Here is a 24,821-nt window from a genome sequence, read left to right as displayed (position 1 = left end):
AATTTGTATTTTGAATTTTGAAACAACCTGTGAAATATCCTACTAGGTGTACAATGCAATCACCAAGTCCTGATAATGTTATAGAAGATTTTTGAAGCACTGGAGAACCAATTTTTTGATATGTTGATGTGTTAATTATAGTAGCTTGACTGCCAGTGTCAATCAGTGCTGGAATGATAATGTCAGAAATATTGATGTGAATCATCGTAGAATGTAGAGGGTGTGTCTGTACAACAACTTGATTGAGAATTGTCTCTGATTTTTGTGACGATGGAGGTGATGCATGACTTGGTTTCTGAGTACAAGTAGACAATTTATGGCCAAATGAATAGCATGAAAAACATTTAGGTTGTTTATGAGAACAATTAGAACTTTTATGGTCTTTAGACCCACAATTGTAGCAAACTATAGGTTGGGTAGGCTTCCGAGAGATTTTGCTCTCTAAGTGATGAGAATTATTCTGTTTAAATTTTAGATCACTAGAAAATTTACCATGTGAAGACACAAGCTTTTTATAAATTTTTAACTTGTCTTTGAATTCACTTACAGTTTTACAACCATATAATAAAATTTTGTGAGGGTTTTCTGGAATACCATTTATCACATAATCAAAAATAGAAGACATGTCAATTTGACCTCTAGAACCAATTTCTCTCATAGCAATAAAATAATTGAATAATGATTCATTTGGCTTTAAACGTCTTTTAAACATCAGTTTATGCAAATCTGCACTTTTAAGTTTAGAGGAAAATTCTTCTAACAAATATTTTTTTAACGTAGTAAATGTTTTGATACCATGTAAAGAATTTACAAAAGTTTTAGCAGAGCCCGATAAGCACTTTTTGGTGAATATAATCTTGTGAACATCATTGGTAATTCTATTCAGTTCAAATAATTCTTCTATGTCATTTAAAAAAGATTCGATTAAATTATCAGAAGAACCATCAAAAGGTTTAATACATTCGTATAAATCACGAAACGTTATGAATTGTTGTTCATTTACCATCGATGACATGACAGGCGTATGATGTGTTCGACGGTTATGTAAACAAATACCAGAGCTGGAAGTCTGCGCGTTTTGGCTAGCTGCCAAGTTCGAACAAGTAATTGATTGCGTAGTGGTTTCAAAATCTTTATGATTTTCGCCAATTAACTTTTGTTCAGGGTTTTTGAATTCGTTGTCAGAATCGGAATCAGAAATAGCAGTTTCTAATAGCAAATCGAAATTAGTTAAAGCATTCACAATTGTAGTATAATATTCTTCAGTTGAAATGGCACTTTCTAAATTCAGAACATTAAGAATCGAAATTAGATCTGCCAGAGTGAAAATATTTAATAAACGTGCCTTAACTTCGGCAGTGTGAAAAGAGTTATCTAGTCCTGTGAATTCACGAAGTCGTTTGCGATTTGCCCGGTCGCCTTCTTGACCAAACACAAATTTATGTAGCAGCTTAATTGCTTTCGTGGGAGCTGATTTTAAGGATTTAGCAATATGTGGTATATCATTTAGAGCTGACATTGTCACAACTTAACTATATTGTAAGAAATGGTTAAGTAAAGGTTAGACAAAAGATAGCTTACTGAGAATCAGTCAGGATTACATTAGATGAAAGAGCACATGTTATGAGTGTGCTGTTGCATTATGATTATCCATAATTGGTGCAAAATTTCACTACTTGGCATGAGTTTTGCAGTTAGTGGAATGATACATAAGTACCGTTAAGACCCCTTTTAAGCTTGACACCCATTAAGCATGCAGCTGCTGTCTTCTGGACCAGCATTTGTCAAACTATTTCAAGTGGGGACCACTTTTATAAATTAGATAGTCTTTGGAGCATCTTGCCGTTTTGCCTGTATGAAAACAATTTTTTAGTATATGTTATTACCAGTATACTTATACAGTACAAAGTCCATATTCCGGATGTCCATTATCCGGAATGATCTATAATCCAGACCTCAAAGCCACAAACTTATGCATGCGCAGTTCATGCGCGCGTCCACTCCGTATACGCGTAAAGCCAGTGAAACGTTTACACATGCGCGCTTGTGTGAAAATCGTGCATGTGAAATAGTGAAGAAAGTGATAGAGAGGTTATTGAAAACAAAAAAATTTTGATTGACAAGTTAGTCGGTATTCTCGACACAGCAATTAGAGTATTTGAACAGTGGAACTTTGTGACTGAACAAGAAATTATGTCTGTTTATAGAAGAGAGAATTAAAGAGAAAGTATTAGCACAAAAAATGAAGCAACTTAAACAACTTACATTGAAAGAAATGTATAATAAAGTAAACAAATAAATATAAAGGTTTTTTTTTTTTTTTTTTTTTTTTTTTTTGTAAATTTTGATACCCTTTAGATCATAATTGCTCTTTATTTCATAATTTACAGTTTCATATTTTTAGTTGTTTAATTTCTGCATGCCATCTTACCAGATTTAAATTGATGATCTATAATCCGAAATCGCCGAAGTCCCGATGAGTCTGGATTATAGACTTTGTACTGTATTTAAAAAAATACAATTAATTAAAATTCATTCAATTTTATAGCAAGTGTGCAGAGAAAAAAACTTATAATCATTTTTAATAAATCAAAGCTATCATAGTTTGGGTAATCTTTGTCAATTATAAACTAAATAAATGTTTGTACTTATATTAATCAGAAAGATGAGCCTGCCAAATTTTGTATATGTATGGATGTATGCAGGTAAAAACACCAAAATCGCTATGCTTTAAATTGCTCTTTTGTAGCTAAGACTAGAGTGGAAATTTCATAAATAAAGTAACTGGTAATAAATTTCAATCTTAGGATGGAAGAGAGAATAGACAATTGCCATGTGTAATTTTCAAGCACAGAGTTTTTTGGCTATAATGTGGTATATGCACTTAATTTGAATTTTATTTTTGTCTTTTTGGAAATGTAAGATCAGAAGGGCAGTTTATGAACATAATGTTATAATTAAATATTTTTATAATTACAGGACCAGCTAATGACAAAGATTCACAAGATTTGGCAAGAATGCGACTTGAAAGGAATTTGAGGGATGGGACAGAAGCAGAAATAGATAATCAATATGATTTTGCAGCATTTGAAAAATACAGTACAGTATGTATAATATTTTAGGTTTATCTTTTTATACTTTTAAATATAAAAGTTAAAGTTTATTCTGTATAAATTCTTTATTTTCATAATTATAGATTATTGTTTATAGATCCTTTATTTTATCACACCCTGACCCAATAAAATGGCAGTCTGTAATTACATAACAAAATTTAGTGTAAGAGGGAAAATGTGCGAAACTGAAGACTTATTATAACTTTTTAGGATTGAATATATTGTTAATACATCAAGATAAATGAATGGGTGTATTATAAATATGCATAATGCAACCTCTTCATTTATCAATTCATAAATAGTATAATAGTTAACAAATTTAAGCTTTTAAAAACTTATTTGGATACTACATTCCATGAGCTGAGAGTATCTAAGTAACAGTTTATCCTAGAATTAGTATATAAATTATTATTTGAGGTCACTCCAAATTATATTTTAATAACATAATTAATGCATTTGTGCTAATTCCTGAATCATAATTTATAAAGTTGATCAGACTTTTACCTGAATTTATTTAAAAAATGTTTAGGGATTTGGAAGAAAGATTTTAGAATCTCAAGGATGGAAGCAAGGGCAAGGAATTGGTAAACATGCAGCTGGTATACCTGAACCTATTCTTAATGATGGACAACATCCTTTAGATAAGAAGGGATTTGGGTAAGTTAGCACACTCCAAGAGTTTTCATGTCTTATTTTTTAGAAATTATCTTTCAGGTGTTCGAAAAATTTGTTTTTAAATGGTCCTAATTCCTATGGCATGGCGGAATTGTAGCACAGCTATGACTAGTCAATGCAGAAGTATGCATATGCTTAAATTGTTTGGCTGTATAATTATGTAAGATGTTTAAAAAAATACTAACAGTCTTTTTTAAATTGATTCTAGAAAAGTGGTCTTACATAGTTCCAATTTCTAATAGTTCTAGTGGTAAAATGAATAATTGTTATAGCTAATTATCATATTAATGCAAATTAATAATTACTCTTCCAGGAGGAATGTGCATGTAATCAAAATGAGTAATGATATAAAAAAATTAAAATTGAACTTCTGTTAAATTGTTGATTCTGTTTTTTAACTGTGCACTGTAATATATTTTTCTTTTTTATTATTGTTTGAAATATAAATCTAAAAATGCATGAACACCCACACAATTTAAATATGTTTAGTGACCTCAAAATATTCATAATCTTTTGTGTCAGTTAAAGAATTAAAGAACAAAAATTGCAAGTTTTATAAGGATGTATAGTATAAAAATAACCACTGAAAAATTGGAGTTGTATAAAAAATTCATAAAAAAAATTGAATGTATATTTTCTAATTTCTATAGATTGTTTTGTGCAGATTTCAGACATATGATTCAAGTTTTCAATAGAAAAAGTGGATTAATGTCATAATGTTTAAAGAGTTTTTATTATGTTTTATTATTCATCTTTTATGTTATTTGTGAATCTTTTGGATCACTTGTTAGGCAAAAATACTTTAGGCTGGTTATTATCTTGTAAGTAGAAAAAGTAGGTAGAAAAATACATATTATTACCATAATAAATTTAATAATAAATATCAACTGTATGGTCAACCTGTATTTTCAGAAACTGCACAAAATTCAAGCATAGATTGATGTTTATTTTACAGACAGAATATATATTGCTTTATGAAAAAAAGCATCTATGTTGAGATTTCCCCAAAACACATTGAGGTTTTATATACAATCATCATGAAAGTGAAGTTGAATTTTATCTTAATTGTAAAGCTTAAATTCAAATGCTTATGTTCCTTATACTGTATAATCAGAGATTTGACTGCTTAATGGAATTGGAAATACTGAGGCAACACATTATGCTTCCTTAGGGTCTTCACTTACACCGTTACCATATCTGTGCATCTTCAGTACTGTGTTGATTCAGGTCTTGAAATAATCCATATATCATTCATTGAATGAACCATCAATGCTAATTTGAATGCTTAAAACTTTTTCATTTGAGGCAAATACCGGCCTAAAATAATGTAAAGCCCAAAATATGGGCATCCAATATCCGGACTCTGGACCCCAGCCAAAAATAAATAAATAATAAAAAAAAACTTGCTTCCTTACAAAATTTAGCAATGGAGAATATATAATAAACAAAGGGAGGCAGGTGCACCATAAATTCAATTTTTCTGCTTACTAACTGAGATTTCTGCATGTAACTATCAAACATCTAGCTAGGGAGTTGCACTGTAGCCACTAACAATATATTGATTGATATAATATTGGAATCGGTCAATGAGTAGGTGTGGTGGAAGGCAGCATTAGTGTTATGCATTTTGCCACCTGGTGGGTGCACTATCTGCAAATTCTAAATTTTGCTGTCCAGTTATCCTTAAATTCTAAAAATTTTATCACCTCTAAATTCTGCTGTGCCTTTCCTAAAAATCTAAAAATTTTACTATTCCTGATTTTGCTGATTGGTGCTCTTCTAAATTCTAAAATTTTTCCTGCTTCTAAATTCTGTTGTATAGCATGACCACGCTAGCTCTTTTAGGGTATTAGCATTCTTTTATCTGATCTAAACAATAAGCGAAGACCCAATGTTGTTATGTCTGCATGTCATCTTACTAGATGTAAACTGATAATCTAAAATCCACAAATCTTCTAAATCTGGAATAGCCAAAGTTCTGATGATTCTGAATCTCAGACTTTGTACTGTATGTATATATAATATGCATTCAATAGCATTTATCTTAACATTTTAATTATTTTTAGATGTATTTACATACATATTATATATGTATATATTTATATAAACTTAAAGCATCTAAAGTTAATATTAAATTGGAATCAAAGAAAGGCAATTCCTTAACAATATTAATAATTGTAACCGTGTATAAGATGTTTAACACAATATTTAAACAAATCAAAATTAAAATAAGAATTCATGGTAGAACAAATTCAAAAAATAAAAATGCAAAAGGGAAAATATACAAAATTCTAAAAATATACAAATTCTAAAAATTAATCTCCTTTTACTAAAACTCCAGTTTAGAACTCATCAGGGGAAAATGAATTAAAGTTACATATATTTACTCCCCTTTTTCTTTTTACTAATTTTATTACCTGAAAATTAAGAAAATTATACAGATAATTTAATTTCTAAAGGACATGATTACAGTAAGAACATATTAAAGGAAAAGTAACCACGGATAAACTACAAGTAACTATCACAATATTATTTCTTTAAAAGAAACCTACATTCCAATAATAATACACAATGATATTAACAAAATAAAATATCTGATAAGATATCATCATTTCTATTTCCCAGTAATTTCAATTCCATCTGTTATTACTGTCACTGCTGTGCCTTAGGCCTCAAATCATCTATAAATAATTAGGTAAGGTAAATGTGCAGTTGATTCAGAAAAATTATCAACTGAATTTGAGTTCAAATTTGCTTTGCGGTCATGGGTCAGTTCTTGTATTAGGTTGACATAAATTTCAACTGTTAGAAGGGAAAAGTCCATGAAATTTGCATGTAGTTCTGTGTTTCGTAGATTAAAAACAATAACTGCATGAAAAAATCCATTTTAAAATTTAGGGGCACTCCTTTTCTGAAAGCACCGAGGAAGGGGGAAATTACACGAATATTTAAAACATTTTTAGAACCTGGTGCTAAACAGTTAAAGGAGAAATATATGAGGAAATAGAGCATATATAATAGTTTGGGTATGGGTGAAGATACTGAAGCATAAATAAGTTGTTGCAAACATGGCCAAATTAAATATTTCTTTTTATCTTTGACATTTGTAACCACAAATAACTTAATGTGACACGTACATCTATTCCAGAACTTATTTTTTGAACATATTTTTGATCTCATTGAGGTAAGAAGAGAAGCAGTGACATAACAGCTAAGTAGCAAGAAAGTATGAAAGCAAGTGAGACGTGTTCAAGATGAAAATCTTAGTTCAGAATTGTTTGGCTTCAGTATCAGTTTAATTTTTATTGGTTAATTTTAAAGGTCTAAAATTATCATTGACTGAAAACTCATGTTATTTGCCTCAGGGCGTCATGCAAGCTATTAATTTTGAAATGACATAGTTTAAGAGACGTTTGTTATTAGTTCTAGAACAGAAGAGGGAAATATCAAAATTAAAATAGAGTTAAGGAGCTATTAATAAGTTAGAATTTTGCTTTACATATTTTTTAATTTATATAGATAATGATTTAGATATTAAAGACAGATGTTTAAGGTATAAAGTAATAGTTGCAGATGTAATAGCCAATTTAATATTCCCCGACCCCTTCATTGATAAGCATTTTTAACCCTTTGCGGCACAGTGTGTCCGGTCTGGACACACCTAAAAATTTCCTTCTGTATGCACAGAAAATTTGAATGAAAAAGGATTTATAGGTCACTATAGGTTACTCTGAACCTTCTTTATAGTAGATGGCAGCTCAACACAAACCAATCCATATATTTTAGCCATGTTTAGTTTTTTAAGGCCCTCATTTTTCAAAGAAATCTTCCACATTTTTTAGGGTATAAAAGGAATTGTTTGAAAAGAAATATCTATGTTACTTTTTTTTGGCTGTATGCTAATCTCCTTATTCTATATTAGTTTTAAATTTTTACCTTGAAATCTTGCCTAAAATCAAATGGCGAACCCTAGGTGTCCCCAGACTGGGCTCACCGATAATCTAGGACAACTGAGAGTCTGTATTCTTTGTTTCTCCGCATCTCATCGGTCAGTTTGTTGACAACAATGCTCGTTTCAGCACTCTTTTTGAAGCTCTATTCAATCAGTGTGCCACTTTGGGCACACCCACAGAATTAAAACGATAAGTGCTATCTTCACGAAATTTTACTTGTGTATTCCTTTAGGCCTGATTTGACTGCCTACCTTTTTTTTTTTTTTTTTTAATCAAAACTCCGACTTTAAAAGGTAGCGTGCTGGAAAGGGTTAAGCCAATACAGGGAAATGGTATGCTAATTTAGCCCATTCCTGAAGAATGATCAGTATTGTTACAATTTTGAAATATATTTTCAGACAGATGAAGTAACAGGTAGTAAGCAAGTTGGCAGAAACGAAACTAAAGAAACAATCTGACATGTTTAAGATGAAAGTGTTCTAAAGAATAATTTTTATTTTGTTTTGATTGGTTGAGTTTCAGTTTGCAAAATTATCTGTGTTATTAGCACTTTGTAAGAATCATATGTCATGGATTAATTTTGAAATAATGCAATTTAGAGAGATTTATTGCAAAAAGTTATTATTTTTAGTACAGAAAGAGGAAATAACCATAGGGGGAAACATAAATTAAAATTATAATTTTGCTTTATCCATGTGTTTTGAAAGCATGTAGGGAAAATTCTGGTACAACTGAGATTTGATTTTATATGAATTTTAATGTCTTAATTGAAAATTTAATTGAATCTTTTTTCAGTTTTTGATCTCAAATGAACCAGGAGAATGAAATTTTTGAAACATATTAAATGACTTGAAAATTTTTGAAACATATTAAATTACTGGGAAATAGAAATGATGATATCTTATCAGATATTTTATTTTGTTAATATCATTGTGTATTATTATTGGAATGTAGGTTTCTTTTAAAGAAATAATATTGTGATAGTTACTTGTAGTTTATCCGTGGTTACTTTTCCTTTAATATGTTCTTACTGTAATCATGTCCTTTAGAAATTAAATTATCTGTATAATTTTCTTAATTTTCAGGTAATAAAATTAGTAAAAAGAAAAAGGGGAGTAAATATATGTAAGGAAATACTATTATATATATCTGTGATGATTTAAAAGTTGATGTTGCGGTGGAGTGAAAAACATGGCAGAGCTTGCTGCATGAAAAATATGAACAGTTGTAGTCAGTGATTTCACACATTTTATTCTTAAGAAGCACATTCTAAATATAAATTGCACATCGTAATAGGTTCTATCTGCACACCTGTCATATATGTAAGGAAATACTATTATATATATCTGTGATGATTTAAAAGTTGATGTTGCGGTGGAGTGAAGAACATGGCAGAGCTTGCTGCATGAAAAATATGAACAGTTGTAGTCAGTGATTTCACACATTTTATTCTTAAGAAGCACATTCTAAATATAAATTGCACATCATAATAGGTTCTATCTGCACACCTGTCATGATTGAATTTTGTCTATTCTACATATTATGACAATACAATGAAGGCGATTGCATATGAAGAAGAGAGCTATGCAGCGACACATTCACAGAACAGCAAGCAAGAGCAAGAATGTGATATGTTCAAAATGAAAGCTTCAGAGAGAAATTATTTAAGTTTCATTTCACAAGTTTCTCATTGTTTCTACTGGCAATTAAAAAAAAAGGGTTATAGTACCTGTTGGAATCTTATTTGTCGAATCATTTATATAAGTGCCTGAACATTTAGCATCATGTAAGAATTATGCGGCATGGATTAAATTTGAAATGACACAGTTTTTAGAGACTTGTTGTAAGCATTTAGTGTTTTTAGGACAGAAAGGAGTGATAGAAAAAGTTTTGTTGCAAATAATTTTTCTTTATATATTTTTTTGTCTTACATACACACACACACACACACACACATATATATATATATGCATATAAGTATGTATGCATTCAGTTAAAATATATACAGTACAAAGTCTGTAATATGGACATCTATAATCGGGAATGATCTATAATCTGGACCTCAAAGCTACAAACTTTCTGCGCATGTGTAGCGTTTACGCATGCACATAATACCTTTACACATGCCCATAATATGTTTACGCATGCACATTTAATGTATAACGGATGGTATAAGCTAGGCTAAAATTATCGAATTATCTATTTCAGTTAATGTTGCAGATTGCGTTGTTTCTTAATCTTCTAATTGAATATGGCTTATTATTTTTTGCAGACTGTTAGAGCAATTTTATAAAACGTAAGCTTGAACTTTCGATTAAGTCAACAAGAATTTCGGATTCTAGAGCTGTCAAAGCAAAAGTTTCGATGTCCATCAAACAAAAAGTGGAATTGCTTCAAAAAATGGATAAAGGCATGAAGAAAGTGACAGAAAGGTTAGTGAAAACGAAAAAATTTTGATTGACAAGTTAGTCGGTATTCTCGGTACAGCAATTACAGGACTTGAACAGCGAAACTTTGTAACTGAACAAAAAATTATGTCTGTTTATAGAATTAAAGAGAAAGTATATTAGCACATAAAACGAAGCAACTTAAACAGCTTACATTGAAAGTAATGTATAATAAAGTAAACAAATAAATATTAAGCTTTTTTTTTGTAAATTTTGATACCCTTTAGATCATAATTGCTCTTTATTTCATAAATTATGGTTTCATATTTTTAATTTTATAATTTCTAGATGTCATCTTACCAGATTTAAATAGATGATCTATAATCCGGAAAAACCCCTAATCCGGAATCGCCGAAATCCCGACGAGTCCGGATTAAAGACTTTGTACTGTACCAGCTTTACAGTTTTAAATATTCGTATGGAAGATTTATAATGTGTATTTCCTGAATGAATGCTATGTAAGCACTTAAAATTATTTAAGGACCATTTGCATTTAGTACCTTCTATTTAACTGTACTCGTTCTAAAACAACTTTTATATAAAAGTGTGCGTTAATTTGTTTTCTAGGTATCGAGGAGAAAAATTGAATCATCATCCCACACGTGAACACAGGAAAAGAAAACGTAGACATTCTGATGATGATAATCCTTTTTTCATATCAACTATATATGATAATCCTAAAGAATCAGATCCTCCAGAAACAGTTCTAATATCCTCTGCTTTCTCAAGATTGAAATATCGGAAAGAATTTCTTAAGGAACATGGCTGTGACACCTGATATTGTTTCTGAATATCAAGTTTTTTTTTATCAAATAGTACTTTGTTCTGAACAAAAGCACTGAAACTTGTTGGATGAACTTAACAACAAATAAAGATGCTGAGTAGCAAAAAATATTATTTTTTGCTCTTAAGAAAAATTAATGTATATGTGATAAACATTTTTAATGAAATAATGTATAAAAGTGAATTTCCTTATATGAAAAATTTATAAAAGATTTGAAAGAAAAATTGTAAATAAATTCAAGATTAATAAGTGAGCTGTAACATTGAAATATTTCAAAATGCATTACATGTAGTAGAGCTGAATCATATTAATGAAAATTAAATAAAAATACCAACACTGTAATATAAGAAATGAAACTACATTATAATATTAGTAATTTTTTTAAAGGTTTATAATTCACTTTGTATTTTAAATGATATTATACTGCTTTTAAATGTCTGAATTGAGAGTATACTATGTATACCTCTTTAAGGAAGAGATACTTTAATAGATTTGTTTCTGAGGAAGAAGAACCTGTGTTATGTTGTACATGAGGAAAGGCATGAAAACTCCATGCAGACTCTTCACCTGTCAGGAATAAAACGGAATCATAAGTGTTTCTTGGTTTATTTATTCAGCCAATAGTTTTAACCCTTTGGTTGCCAGTTTCTTGAACTTTGTGGGATGTCTGTCCTGATAATTTTTTAATGTACGACTTCATTTTTATACTGTTGGTTTCAGATAATACAATTATAAATACTAAATCTGAATAATCTGAAATACAGGATGATTTTTGTATATTTTCTCCATATGCATTTATGACTCATCTCATGTTTATCAACAATTTTTAAATAATACAAGAATTTTATTTGCTTTTTGTAATTTCATATTATATATAATATGTGCGTGAATTTCAAAAGACATGATTTGCAAGTTAAAAATTGCGCAACTGCACATGCAATTTTTATTTTTTGGTGAATTTAATTTTTAACCAATTTGTTGCAAAAATGTTTTCAGAAATTTTGCAAAACTTAATTTATAAAATTTGTGAAAAAGAAAAATCAGTCTTGCTTTATATTAAATTACATACATACCAAACAGAAAAATATTTAAAATGACAAAAAGTTTTAATTATTTATAAATGTTATAAATTGTTTATACTGACCTTAGAAATAAAGCTAGCACTCATTATTTTTACTTGCTTATTATTATTACACAAAGATTTTTGCATGTGATAAACTTTGAAGCATGCCTCCAGATAAAATCTAGCTAGACATCCTTCACACCAAATGTGAGTCTCTTCATGTATTCTATCTTTCTACAGTGGAAGCTTACGTAATAACAGTAATTAGTTCCCATATCTTACTTTTAATGTGAAACACTCAAGTGAAAGAATTTTTTCCATTGGAATCAATATAAAAAGGATAATGCATTTCATTCCAAAAAGCAGTAATTCAGACAAATTTATAATGCATTTTTTTTTTTTTTTTTTTTTTTTTTTTTTTTTAAACAAAAGAGTTGTTTAAAGACATTTGTTTTAGATCAATCAACTTTTCTCACTTCTCAGTCATTTGGTGTTTGACTTCTATGGTGATTTTTCTTCTCTGACTTCTTGCAGCATTTTCTTGAGGACAAACACATAAGCATGCTGGAACTTTGCAGTAAAAAATATATGCAATAATGTGTCTGAATACAACTTTAATAAGCGACAATAAGATGCTAGTTGAACAAGTGCTAAACGATGACTTGGAGTCGAGATGAAGGCAGGATTCTGCAGGTGTCTTCATGTCATTTCCTTCTACAAAACATCATACATTAAGGGAGGTCGTTTTGTACATTTTGTTTTCCTCATTATGGAAGGTGCTAGTTAAACAAGGTCTGACTGTATTTTTAACTTCTTTGGATCAACTCACAGCACCCTGTCTTCCAGATTCCTTTGTTGTAGGATTTAGCCATATATGGCTTGTGAAATGCCTTTCTACAAGGGCAGCATCACTGAATGTTTTGATGACCAAATTTGAAGCTTTCATCCAAATTCTGTACAATGAAACGGATCCTGTAGAGCCATCTAGCTTCAAAAAATAAACACTAAGACAGTTTTACCCTGCACAGAGAAAAAGCTGGATTTCTATTGAAATCAAAGAGAAAAATCTCCCACAATTTGTACGTGAACCATGGTAGTGGACTTGATAACCCTACTTAAATCACAGACGGTTAAATGGCCTTGAGAATTAAAAGTTAATATAATATTAAAATGAAACAAAGAATTTTGAAATTAAAATAGAATTTTTTGTAGTAATAATAATTGCAAGTCTTAAAAAATACATTTAGTGGCTGAGAAATATTTATGTAACAAAATGCTACCTAAATGTCAGTTTCTGTCACCAAAAAGAAACTGATTATGACTGCATATTTAAGCAGACGAGTAAAATTCTAGCAACTGCTTACCACTGAATCGTTTTAGAACTATCATTATTTTTATCAAAATCATTGGTAATTTGTTGAATTTAGCCAATTTCAAAATTAATAAAAAGACATTTATATATCAGAATATATGATTTCATTTTAAAATGAACACATGCTGAAATTGTATTCAAGAGTGTGTGCTGACTTGTTAAAGTCAAGGAATAACAATTGTTCTTGTGTGTATTGCTTCCATTGGCTGCATTGATAGCTCCATGAATGGGATATTTGTAATTTTATGCATGTAATATATGGTTCAGTTGCTTTCAGTTTGTCTTCTATTAAGATGGAAAATTAATTCACAAAATGATTCAAAGAATCGATTCACTTTCCTAAATGAACTAATGATCACTTACCAAAAGAGTGGTAGCTCAATTAAAATTAGAGCTCTTGTTGGAAGTATTCCAAAAAGGTTCAATTTGCATTTTAGGGAGAATGATACCTGTTCCCTTCTCCATCCATGCTAAAAGTTAGTTTAATTTTTATCATTTCCCAACTTGCTGAATTTTTAGTCCAGATTTTTGTTAGTTCTATGTAGAAAGGAGGTTTTAGGGAATCTCAAAACTACAGTGGAAAGAAGTCAGTCAAGAGTGTTAGCAGTTCGATTGAATCGATTCTCCTGATCTCACCATTTGTTTGATTCCTTCAACTCTTAATTCAATTGTTTCACATCACTCAATTTACTCACCATTCTGGATCTTATCAGTTAAGGTTATTGTTTGTGAGTGAATGAGTCGTAAAAAAGAATGAATTCAATTCATTGAGCAAATGTTTCTGATCTGATCCCATAAAAGAACAGTTTTCCCCACTTTTAGTCCTTAGTGAAATCTAAGAATTATTTATATCATATGCTGTACACAGATTCCCTTACAAGTACTAACATACCACACATAAATAAGCAAGACAAGGGAGGGGGGTGGAGATTGAAAAAATGTGAAGTTTGATTTTATGATATGATGGATGGTTTTTAAAGTCATTTAATTCTCTTTGTATATACTGTTTTATAAATTTTAGAAGTTAAATTTTTTTTAATTTTATAAATCTTAATTTGCATAAAAACTGATTTTTGCATATAATAACTGTTTAATCTAACTGTGCGAGTTGTTACAGTGCTTACTAAACAACATTTAACTATAAAACGAAGCAAGTGTGATATTCTTTTGACCAGACCACGAAACAAAAGATGAACACACTTCTATGAGTGTCACGTGATGTTTTCTCTTCAATAATTCTATTGGCTAAACACACACTTCACTCGTGTCCTTATTTGGATAACTTTTGGTGGCGACGTGCGTTTTATTGTGTCATTTATGTCGGTAGCGTAGTCGTATGGACGCACCTTAAGAGATTTTAAATATTTCATTATACTGCCATATTAAGAGCTTTTGGCTGAATATTCTCATCTATTGCATTTCAGTTTTCTTCTACAATTTGCATGGAAATTGGCCAATTCTTTACATAGCTTTCAAGAAGATCACATACTGAGTTTCCACATACTTCAGGTGATTATATATTAAACCATTAATTAAATTTGCCTGAGAAAAATCTAGTTATTAAAAAAATATTTCGACTTGAACAACATGCTCAGTAACATTTGATGTATTTAAATCTTGACCAATAAAGTTAAGTACATATACCGAACCAACCGTAAGATATCATTTGCTGCATTATTTAGATTATTGTAAAGCACACCAGAGCTTTTGTCTAAGGGAAGATCTATCTTTGTAGAAAAGTTTTTGAAGCAAACTGGCTCACATTCATGACATGCAAGAAAAATATATAACTAGTCCATTTGCTCAAATTTGTGCCTCGTTTGGACTATTGAGTTGTTGAATGGTTTTACTACTTGGCCACTTAGTAAGCCTTCATATCAGTTAATTCACAGAATAGTGTAGCCCAGTTACTTTAATAAATCTAAATTCTTCTTATAATCCCACTAACATGAAAATAACCTAATCTAATATGCTATTTGTACTTGTTAAATGACACATCTAATAAGAGGCAAATTTTCATATGTTCTCTTCATTTATATGAAATGTGATATTGATGATTTTTGCTTTCATTTGTGTAATAATACTGCACTGAAGCTTTGTTAAAAATATCTATAAATCACTTTCGTTTTGCAAAAATCTGTTGAGAACACAGTTTTCTCATTAAATCATTTTTTTTCTACTGGTCAAACCTTTCTCTGCATATGAAATTTTTCCACATTTATTGGTCCCAATATCATGAAATTCATAACTACATCACTCCTATAGGGAACAAAGATTTTATGAAGATTTTTAAGTGAGGAATTTTACAAATTTTCTTATATCTGGTTGCAGTAGGATGTAATTTCTAAAATAAGTTGTGATGGAGCTTTGTGAAGCGCTGTCGAGGGAGGAGGGGAAAATAAATAAAATAACTAATAATTAAAATAATAAAATTTAATTTAAACCAAATGTAAAGAGATAAATAAAAAATTAATATATTATTACATTAATAATAAAATATTGGCCTTTGTCTCATTTGGGGCTCTACCTGGAATTAACATTTCACTCAAAAACTAAGGAAGTAACTCAGGTGACCTCCAGCTAAATTTAAGCCCCTACCATATGGTAATTTCAAAGGCTGATAAAAACTATTCTATTTTCAACACACCAATTTAAAAAGGTAAGATCATTAAAGTGCCACTAATGAGAACAGAGAAAATGCTAGATACAGTCTAAGAATATGGAAGGAGTGTAGAGAAGTGTCGCTCTGAAAACAATACTTTCTGATATATTCTGCGGATCTAATTCTTGTTGTCAAGCAGAATACAATAGGAGGAAGAAGAATTTTTCCCCAGTTCGATTTGCTAGCATGAGAACAACTGAAGGCTATGTATAAGTGACAACTTCTGTTCCTCATATTTGATTACATCATTCAAAAAGTCTACAGGAGCTCTGTCGTGGGATGGGAAGTCACTAGTATTGGACATGCACAACCAGTATGATTAAATGAAAAAATTATCACTATACTTCCTGGAAAATAAGTCATTGACATGTGGGTGGAGGATTCTTTCCTTAAAAGTCTGAACCTCCATCAAAAAGGGTTTTTTCCTCAAGAAAGATGCATTCAGAAGTTATAATCGATTTGTAATGCATATTTATTATTTAAATAAAATTTGGCTATGAAATTGTAGTTCAGTTTCATAAAGCAAGCACAGGAGTCATTTTATTAGGACTCTAGGGTGCTTCTGTTAGAATTAAGATTTATATCAAAAACTGGAAAGTAACGGAGCAGTTTAAGCTCTGAACTGTACCATAACGAGAAATTGTGTACCCGTATGTATTCGTTACTTGGTGAACCAGTACTCGTTATTATCGTATCGTTACTTTCGGTAAAATCGATTGGTATTCGTATCCTGAGCCTATTTTATTGGTATACGGCCCTATGGCGATAGGAAGTTTTGCGTCGTATTTTTGGATACAAATAATTCACCTCCTTTTGTGGTGTCTCAGAAGTCAGAAGCGCTTACGGAAGGCCATCAGGAAAATAGGAAAAAATAAATAATGAAATAAAATAAATATTACAATAATAACATTAATTAGTAATTAAAATAATAAAAAATTACTTATTAAAAAGCTTAATAATTAAAATAATAAAAAATAGTGATTAAAATAATGAATAATTAAAGTAACATAATAATTAGCAACTAAAATAAAATACTTATAAGTAAAATTTAACAAAAATGTAAAGACAAATAAAAATTAAAATAATTCTTAAATTTATGATGAATAGTTAAATTATAAAGTAAAATACCAGACCTTGTCTTATTGGCTTAGTACCTTTTCGTCCTTTCTCATTTCATCCCAGCTCCAAAAAGTGTCTTTTCGTTCGCTGCCTTCCCCCGCCAATTCCCTCTTTCCCGTTTTATCCGCTATTTGAAAAATAGGTGTTTACTTTACGATAAGACGAACGTCTGTTTACTTCAACTAAAATGATTTAGAAGAGATGACTGTTTCTACTTCGACCTAGCTTTTGATTTCTAATACTATTTATTATTTTATGCAGAGAATTATGCTGAGCAGAAGAATGAATTTCAGACGTGTTCAGAAGGTGTTGTATCTGAATATAATATCGTGGTCTTAAAAAGGTGATGTTCACTACCAGTGTTTGTTTATGTTCTCAAAAATACAGATTTCTTAGAAAGTGACCTCTTAGAGATGTCGTAATTAGATGATTTGCTATAATTATTTTCTAATAGATAACGGAATTAATGTAATTTAATGTCAATAACTCGAAGAAGCAAGTTTAAATATGGTGCAACAAAAATACAGAAGTATTTTAAATGACGAAAATATTCATATTTTGTCAATGTCAAATTTTAAAAAGAATTAATTTTGGACAAATTATGAAATCTAACTTTTAATGTTGCCTTCTGGTTCCTATATTTATAGCTGGCAAAGTTTTATACTCGTTATGAAAAAATAAAAATACAAGAAGTTTGAGTCCCGTAGACAGAGATTGACCGGGAAATTTAATTTCAAAATTTGCAGTGTTTGATGCCATTTGTAACTTGTCTTCAGGTATCGCTTAATTAAGTAAGAATAATTCGAGGAAATAAATTTAAATGAAGTGCAGGTAAAATAAGCATAATTTAAAAAGTTATGCGGTATCCACATCAAATTTCACTTTTCATAATGACAATAAAACTTTCCCAAATACAAATAAAAAAACTGGGTTGGTGTTGGTGTATTTAACTATGGCAAATGAGTATTTAACTATGGCGTATCTGCCTAAAGGGAGGGATGCCTTCGTGGAGGACTTTCTAAGGGAATTGGCTCGTATACACGTTACACATGGCGAAAACCACGAAAACACCCATGCAGCCAGCCCGTTCGCGGGATTCGAACCTCAGACTGAACTACCAGTGTTCAACGACATTACCACTCAGTCGCTGGTGGGCTAAAGAAAGTGGGAGACCGCATTAAAGATTAGATTTCGTTATTTGTCCGTTATTCGTTATTTCGTTTGCTGCTGCTCCCTATTCCTTTCATTAGAACCGCTAATGATGAAAGGGTGAATTTCTAGTAAAGTAGATATTAATGTTCATTATACATTCGTCACATTTTTGCTTTCTTTCAAAACAGCGATAATGGGGTTCTATTGCTTTAGAAATTAATAAAATGGGCCATATGTTATAAAAACCTAATTATATTCAGATACACACCTTTTGCACATGTTTGAAATCCATTATTCTAATCAGAATGCCTACAGAAAATATTGAATCAATATTAGAAACCAAAAGCTAAGTGAGAATGAAGTAGTAAGAGTCATATCGTCTAACCTGTTTTAATTGAAGAAAACAGGTGCTTGCTTTATCGTAAAGTGAACACCTATTTTTCAAACAGCGAAGAGCCCACCAGTGCTCGAGCGGTAAAGTCGCTGAAGACTAATAGTTCGGTCCAGGGTTCAATTCCCGGTTAACGGCTGGCTGCACGGGGGTTTTCCGCATGTGTAACTTGCATATGAGCCAGTTTCCTTTAAAAAGTCCTCCACAAAGGCATCCCTTAGGCAATAGCCCTAGTGTGCATTGCCGTAACCAAATAATCCGAAACCGAAAAAAAGGGAATTGGTGGGGGAAGGCAGCGACGAAACATCGTTTTAGAAGAATAGGCTACATAACCAAATTTCTATCTATACTCTGGTAAACAGTACATTATTTGCTCATCAAGGGCCTAAATTTAGCTAATGCTTGGCTTGGTTCTTAAATTGCAATTTCAGCCGCAGCCCCCAAACGAGATGATGTCTGGTATTTTATTTCATTACTTAGTTGTTCATCATTAATTTAAGAATTAATTAAATTTTCATTTGTCTTTACATTTTTATTGAATTATAATAATAATCATTTAATATTCTAGTTGTTAATTATTTTATTATTGCATTAGTTATTTTATTTTTTATTTTATTATTATATTTATATTTATTTATTATATTTACCAACGATTGCGAAAATAAAAGGCAAGTAACTTACTTAGTGATAAATAAATAAAATAGAAACCAAGGCTTTTGTTTTCACCTTACTTGGCTTTTATTTTATATTTATATATACATGTGTGTACTTTACATTTAATTATAAGGATATATATATATGTACTTTACATTTAATTATAATTTATTTAAAATATACATATTTACGTTTTGTAGTATTACCGATTGCAATAAAAAGGGAGGTGCACATCTAGATGTTATAACGGGCCCATATACAAAATTTCAATGTTCTAGAACTAATTGTTTTTGAATTATGCGAAATGCATATATACATACTTACACATCACGAAAAAATCCCTTTCAAGTATCAACTTGAAGTCATAATCATTAGTCATAAGTATCAGCTTAGAGTAAATGGGATTACATTTAACAATCCGTTTCTGGGGAAAAAAAAATAAATAAATAAAAAATGTGTTTGTACGTACAGACGTCACCCAAAAAATAATTCACATGGATTCTGTAATCGTCAAAAATGGATATTTCCGTTGAAATATGATACCCAAAAATTTTTCTCGATTGCAATACTTACTTCCTTTTTATTTCGTACAAGGAAGTAAAGAACTTATATTAACTTACATATTCTTATTTAAACAATACCTAAGTTCAGTATATAAATATTTCAAATCAATAAAATCTCCCTATGGCACGTTCAAGAAAAAAATCAATAATCATCTAAATTTTAAAATTACAGACATATGCGCTATAAATCTAAATGTAAAAAGCAAATACAAAATAATGCTTCACGCTATCAAAATTGATCATTTTCTTAAATATCATCAACTAAACAATATTTCAACTAAAACACATAATGTAAACAAGAGTTTGCCCAATGAGTTAACCAAAAAAATTCAAAATTATCAATGAAAAATGTGGCACACGGGTATTGTTAGCAAATGTATCATTCATATTCGAACAGCAACCGCATCATTCATACTCGAAATAAACCGCATCGTGTGACAGATGTGAGTAACGAAATGAATTTGTGAGTACCGAATCGGTACTTCGAATCAACCAATGTACCCGTTACTCAGTAACGAATACATGCGGTTTGCTCCAGCTCTTCTTAATATATCAAACTAAGTTTCATAATAAATAAAATAAAATATAACTCATTATTATACAATGATTCTTATCGCAGATGCAGGCAGTGACGTGAATTCTAACTTTTGTTAGTAGATACCTCATTATGAATGTGGCTTTAAAAATGTTTTATGAAACTTTATCAATTTTGCATTCCTCAATTAACATTTAAAAATTGGCTTAGGGTACCTATTTTCATTTATGTGCCAAAAACCTTGTTAATTAGTGTTATTAACTCCCTAAATGGTTCGCTAAAGTCACACAATTAAAGTCATATCATATGAATATACACTGTTTTACAAAAAAATCGAAGCACCAAGAAGGACTTTTGCAAATGAACAAGATAGGAAAAAATGATTAGATAAGATAAGAAAGCCTGGACAAGAATAAGCAAGTGGCGCCATCTGTTGGTGAAACCAGAACTAAAACATAATTTCTTTAAAGGCTGAAGGCAAATTTGGATTGGAATTAGGATCGTTAAGTAGAACAGAAAGATTATTATGAATGTGAAATACCTCTAGAAAATCCAGTTCTCCAATGGAAGATGTTTTTTGAATAATTTTGGCAGCAGAAAAATTGAAAGTGTGATTTTCGGACCAACAATGTTGCACAACAGAAGACTTCTGTGTTTCTTTTTTCTAACATATGCCGTTCCTTGACGCGAAATTTTAAGGCTCTCTTAGTTTGGCCAATGTAAATTAAACCACACTAGCAAGGAATCCTATAAATACCCCAGGAATTCATATCCGGAATGGGATCCTTAAGTATGGAACTCGGAATTTTATTGATGGGAGAATAAACAACCCGAAAGTTAAATTTCTGCAAAATATGTGCAACTTTATAGCTAATTGATGGAAAGAAGGGAATGACAACAGAATTTTTATAATCTCCTAAAATAAGAGTGTGGCTTTTAGTGTGTTGAGATGAGAATTTTTTAACTGCTTGATTAATAATGTTGGGTGAAAAGCCCCTGTCAATAGCTATTGCTTTTAAATAATTTAGTTCTTCATCAAGGGCTAGTTTGGAGGACTAGCCCTTGATGAAGTAACTAGCCCATTTTACCTTTCCATACTTAAGGATCTCATTCCAGATATGAATTCCTGGGGTATTTATAGGATTCCTTGCCAGTGTGGTTTAATTTACATTGGCCAAACTAAGAGAGCCTTAAAATTTCACGTCAAGGAACATGAGGCATATGTTAGAAAAAAGGAAACACAGAAGTCTTCTGTTGCGCAACATTGTTGGTCCAAAAATCACACTTTCAATTTTTCTGCTGCCAAAATTATTCAAAAAACATCTTCTATTGGAGAACTGGATTTTTTAGAGGTATTTCACATTCATAAAAATCTATCTGTTCTAGTTAACGATCCTAATTCCAATCCAAATTTGCCTTTGGCCTTTAAAGAAATTATGTTTTTGTTCTGGTTTCACCAACAGATGGTGCTACTTGCTTATTCTTGTCCAGGCTTTCTTATCTTATCTAATCATTTTTTCCTATCTTGTTCATTTGCGGTTTTGCAGCTGAGGATGGTGGTTCGGTAAACCCATCGAAACTAGTCCTGTGGAAATTTTGTAAATATAATGCTGATTTTTGTTGTTTGTCTTCTGAATTAGCAAACATACCATATTACTGGCCACTCAGTTGAGGAATCATAGTAAAACTACACACATAATATGCTGATACCTAACCAATTCATAAAATTTTTAATGTTAGCACATGCATACATAGCTTTTGATTACTATAGGAAGGAGGGGGGGGGTGAACTACAGACACACGAAGAGGAAGAAAGAGGAATAGTCATCACATATGCTTAACATTTTATTTTGCGTTACTTTGTTCATCCGTGAGTTAACAAATATATATTTTAAAATCATTTACACATTCTCTACATTTTACATTTTTGTATGAAATGAAATTCTTCTTACAGATGACATACACAACATCAGTTTTCACAAAATGGAATAGGACATTTTCACACAATTATTGACTTGTGGTTTCAAAAGGAACATACTCAGAGACTAGTCAGTGGTTTTGTTTGCTGTAAAATGGTTAACTAGTTTTGTGAGGATTTTGATCAAGACATTTAATAAAAAGATGAAATTAACAAACAGTTATATTTATACTCTACACAGAACAGCAATTAACAAAAATGATTTTTATTGAATGGTCACATTCTAGGTGCAAGCATCTGTGATGCATATAATAGCTTTATTAACTACACACATTTTTACTGATTAAATATATTTAACATATAGCAAGTATAATATTTTATGGAAATGATCTTCTGTTCCTATTCTGTAAAACTTGTTTGCATATATATAAAAATACACTTGCCATTAAATTTCAAAATATACAAATATTCCAATAAACTCTGCAAAATGCTAACATACAAAATGATGACTAGTTTACATATGAAATTAAAAAAAAAAAAAAAAAAAAAATCATAGAATAATGTTCAATTTTGAGCTGTTAATAAAATTATTTAAATTTTTTAGCTCTTATATTTCTCATTACTTAATTAGACCTTTGAGAAAATGGTTGAAAATTTTTTATTCACAAAAAACTGCATTTCATTTACATTCAGTACAGATAGACAAAAATATGCTACAAAGTGTTTTGTATAAAAGTAGCAAGTGAATTACACAGCAGCAGATGATTATAAGTGATATATTTTCACTCTTAATAAATCAGCATTTGGTCTGGGAAATATTTATATTAACATTAAAATGACAAGCACATATTTACACACTTTATACATTTGTTATGTACATATATTAGGCAAAGTTGCTACTGCTTTGAGGATCAACGCAACTAGGTGATAATGGTTAAAAGAACCACATATACAAGAAATGTGTATGAAATTTTTGTTAGCAATATTTAGTGTTACAAAACAAACATAAATATATATAAAAACATATTTTAAATTATCTTTGGCAGAATAAATGAATGCTGTTTTTTAATTAATAAACAATCCATTTTCTTTTTATAGCATAAATATAAAAGATTCCATCTGTAATTTAAGAAATTTCAGACAGCAAATGGTGATTAAAGAAGTTAGCAGTATGGATAAATAATAGTGATAATTGTGGAATTTTTCTCTTCCTTAAACAAAAAAACAAAACAAAACAAACAAACAAAAAATATTCTATGCATGTGAATTGCTATTGCCGTGAGGTTTCAGATCCTCTGGAGACATCACTAGTCTTATCTATGGCAGAGCGTAAGTCCTGACTCTGTCCAGAAAGTGGAAAAGATGTAGTTCTCTTAGCAGAGCGTCGCTGCCGTATTGTGGATCCAGTTTGTCCAGGTAAGCCAAAACAGCCACGAAACAAAATCATACGTGCATTACCTTGAGCTGGCCTTGAAGCTCCTGGTGCTTTCAAATCAGAAAGATGAGCTGCATATCCATCTGTCAGTATCTAGGTGAGATAATACCATTAATGTTTTCTCCTTAAAAACAAATCTGATGTTAACTAAACATTAAGGAACTTTCATAATGAAAGTTTTTTTATCTGAATGTGTTTGTGTGGCGAAAAATTTATCTTCCTGAGTTATACAGAATAAGTAAGACAATTTTGTTATGGTAAAGTACTCGATGGCCATCTAGTGAAAATGAAAGCTTTTGTAGATGATTAGCACATATTCATTTTATAAGGAAAGAAACACTTCATGCAACCAATTCACACTATTCTTGAAATAAAAACCAGGATGAATCACCAATGTGATTATTGGATGGGCTAAATGCAAACTATAATAATTATACTCTGTTGCAAAAAAAAGTATATGCATCCAGAAAGAATTGAGCCACAAGCATGAAACTTGGCAATAGTACACTGTTCAAATAGAAAAACATATGGTTAAAAACATATGCAAGAAAATCATTTCATTTATGATTGGTTGGTTGATTTTTTAATGGCACAAAACCTCGAGGGTTATTATGAGCCAGACAAATGGTGAATAAAATTCAAGATGCACAAACACACTGTATCAAGTGAATTGATGAAATGAATATGAAATGCTGATGAAGGCATGGGGAAATGACTTTGACATGCTCTAGCAACAGGTAGAGCAGGATAAAAGGAAAATAACTTCAAATCATATGGTAAAAAGGGATGCCTTTTAAAAAACTGATGAGGTTGATGTGAGGGTTTCTTTCAATGAGATCTGTTAAGTTAACATTCGTTAGAGTTAAAATAAAGTTCACGTTTCTGACTAAAAGCAGGATAGCAGGTTAAAATGCGATTGACTGAAATGGGAACATTGCAAGTGCCACAAATAGGTTCATTATCTCCTTTCAAGAGATACTGGTGT

The 24,821-nt window shown here is 30.5% G+C and overlaps 2 protein-coding genes across 8 annotated transcripts in view; one reads left to right on the top strand and one right to left on the bottom strand.

The window, feature by feature from the left end:
- LOC118192900 (G patch domain-containing protein 3-like) overlaps positions 1-11,570 on the top strand; it is a 33,760-nt gene extending 22,190 nt beyond the window's left edge. Inside the window, exons 4-7 of one of the 3 annotated variants that reach the window (XR_004758853.2) lie at positions 2,980-3,104; positions 3,643-3,770; positions 10,477-10,646; positions 10,756-10,892. Coding sequence is in view for 2 of the 3 variants with exons in the window: in XM_035363921.2 (XP_035219812.1) it covers positions 2,980-3,104; positions 3,643-3,770; positions 10,756-10,966 (464 nt within the window). In the remaining variant the exon portion in view is untranslated. Of the gene's footprint in view, positions 1-2,979; positions 3,105-3,642; positions 3,771-10,013; positions 10,230-10,476; positions 10,647-10,755 lie in introns of those variants that run through there. The other 2 variants (XM_035363921.2, XM_035363926.2) reach the window with 2 other exon arrangements.
- A 10,745-nt stretch (positions 11,571-22,315) lies between these two features.
- rdgB (retinal degeneration B) overlaps positions 22,316-24,821 on the bottom strand; it is a 250,556-nt gene continuing 248,050 nt past the window's right edge. For all 5 annotated transcript variants that reach the window (XM_085820751.1, XM_085820752.1, XM_085820753.1 and 2 more), the window contains exon 22: positions 22,316-23,929. In XM_085820751.1, the coding sequence (XP_085676877.1) occupies positions 23,672-23,929 (258 nt within the window). In that variant the 3' untranslated portion in view covers positions 22,316-23,671. The remainder of the gene's footprint in view (positions 23,930-24,821) is intronic.

This window comes from Stegodyphus dumicola, chromosome 7 (assembly GCF_044657685.1).
Source record: "Stegodyphus dumicola isolate Sdum_Otavi_A_Nest chromosome 7, ASM4465768v1".
Lineage (NCBI taxonomy): Eukaryota > Metazoa > Arthropoda > Arachnida > Araneae > Eresidae > Stegodyphus > Stegodyphus dumicola.
This window is presented reverse-complemented; position numbering and strand designations above follow the sequence as displayed.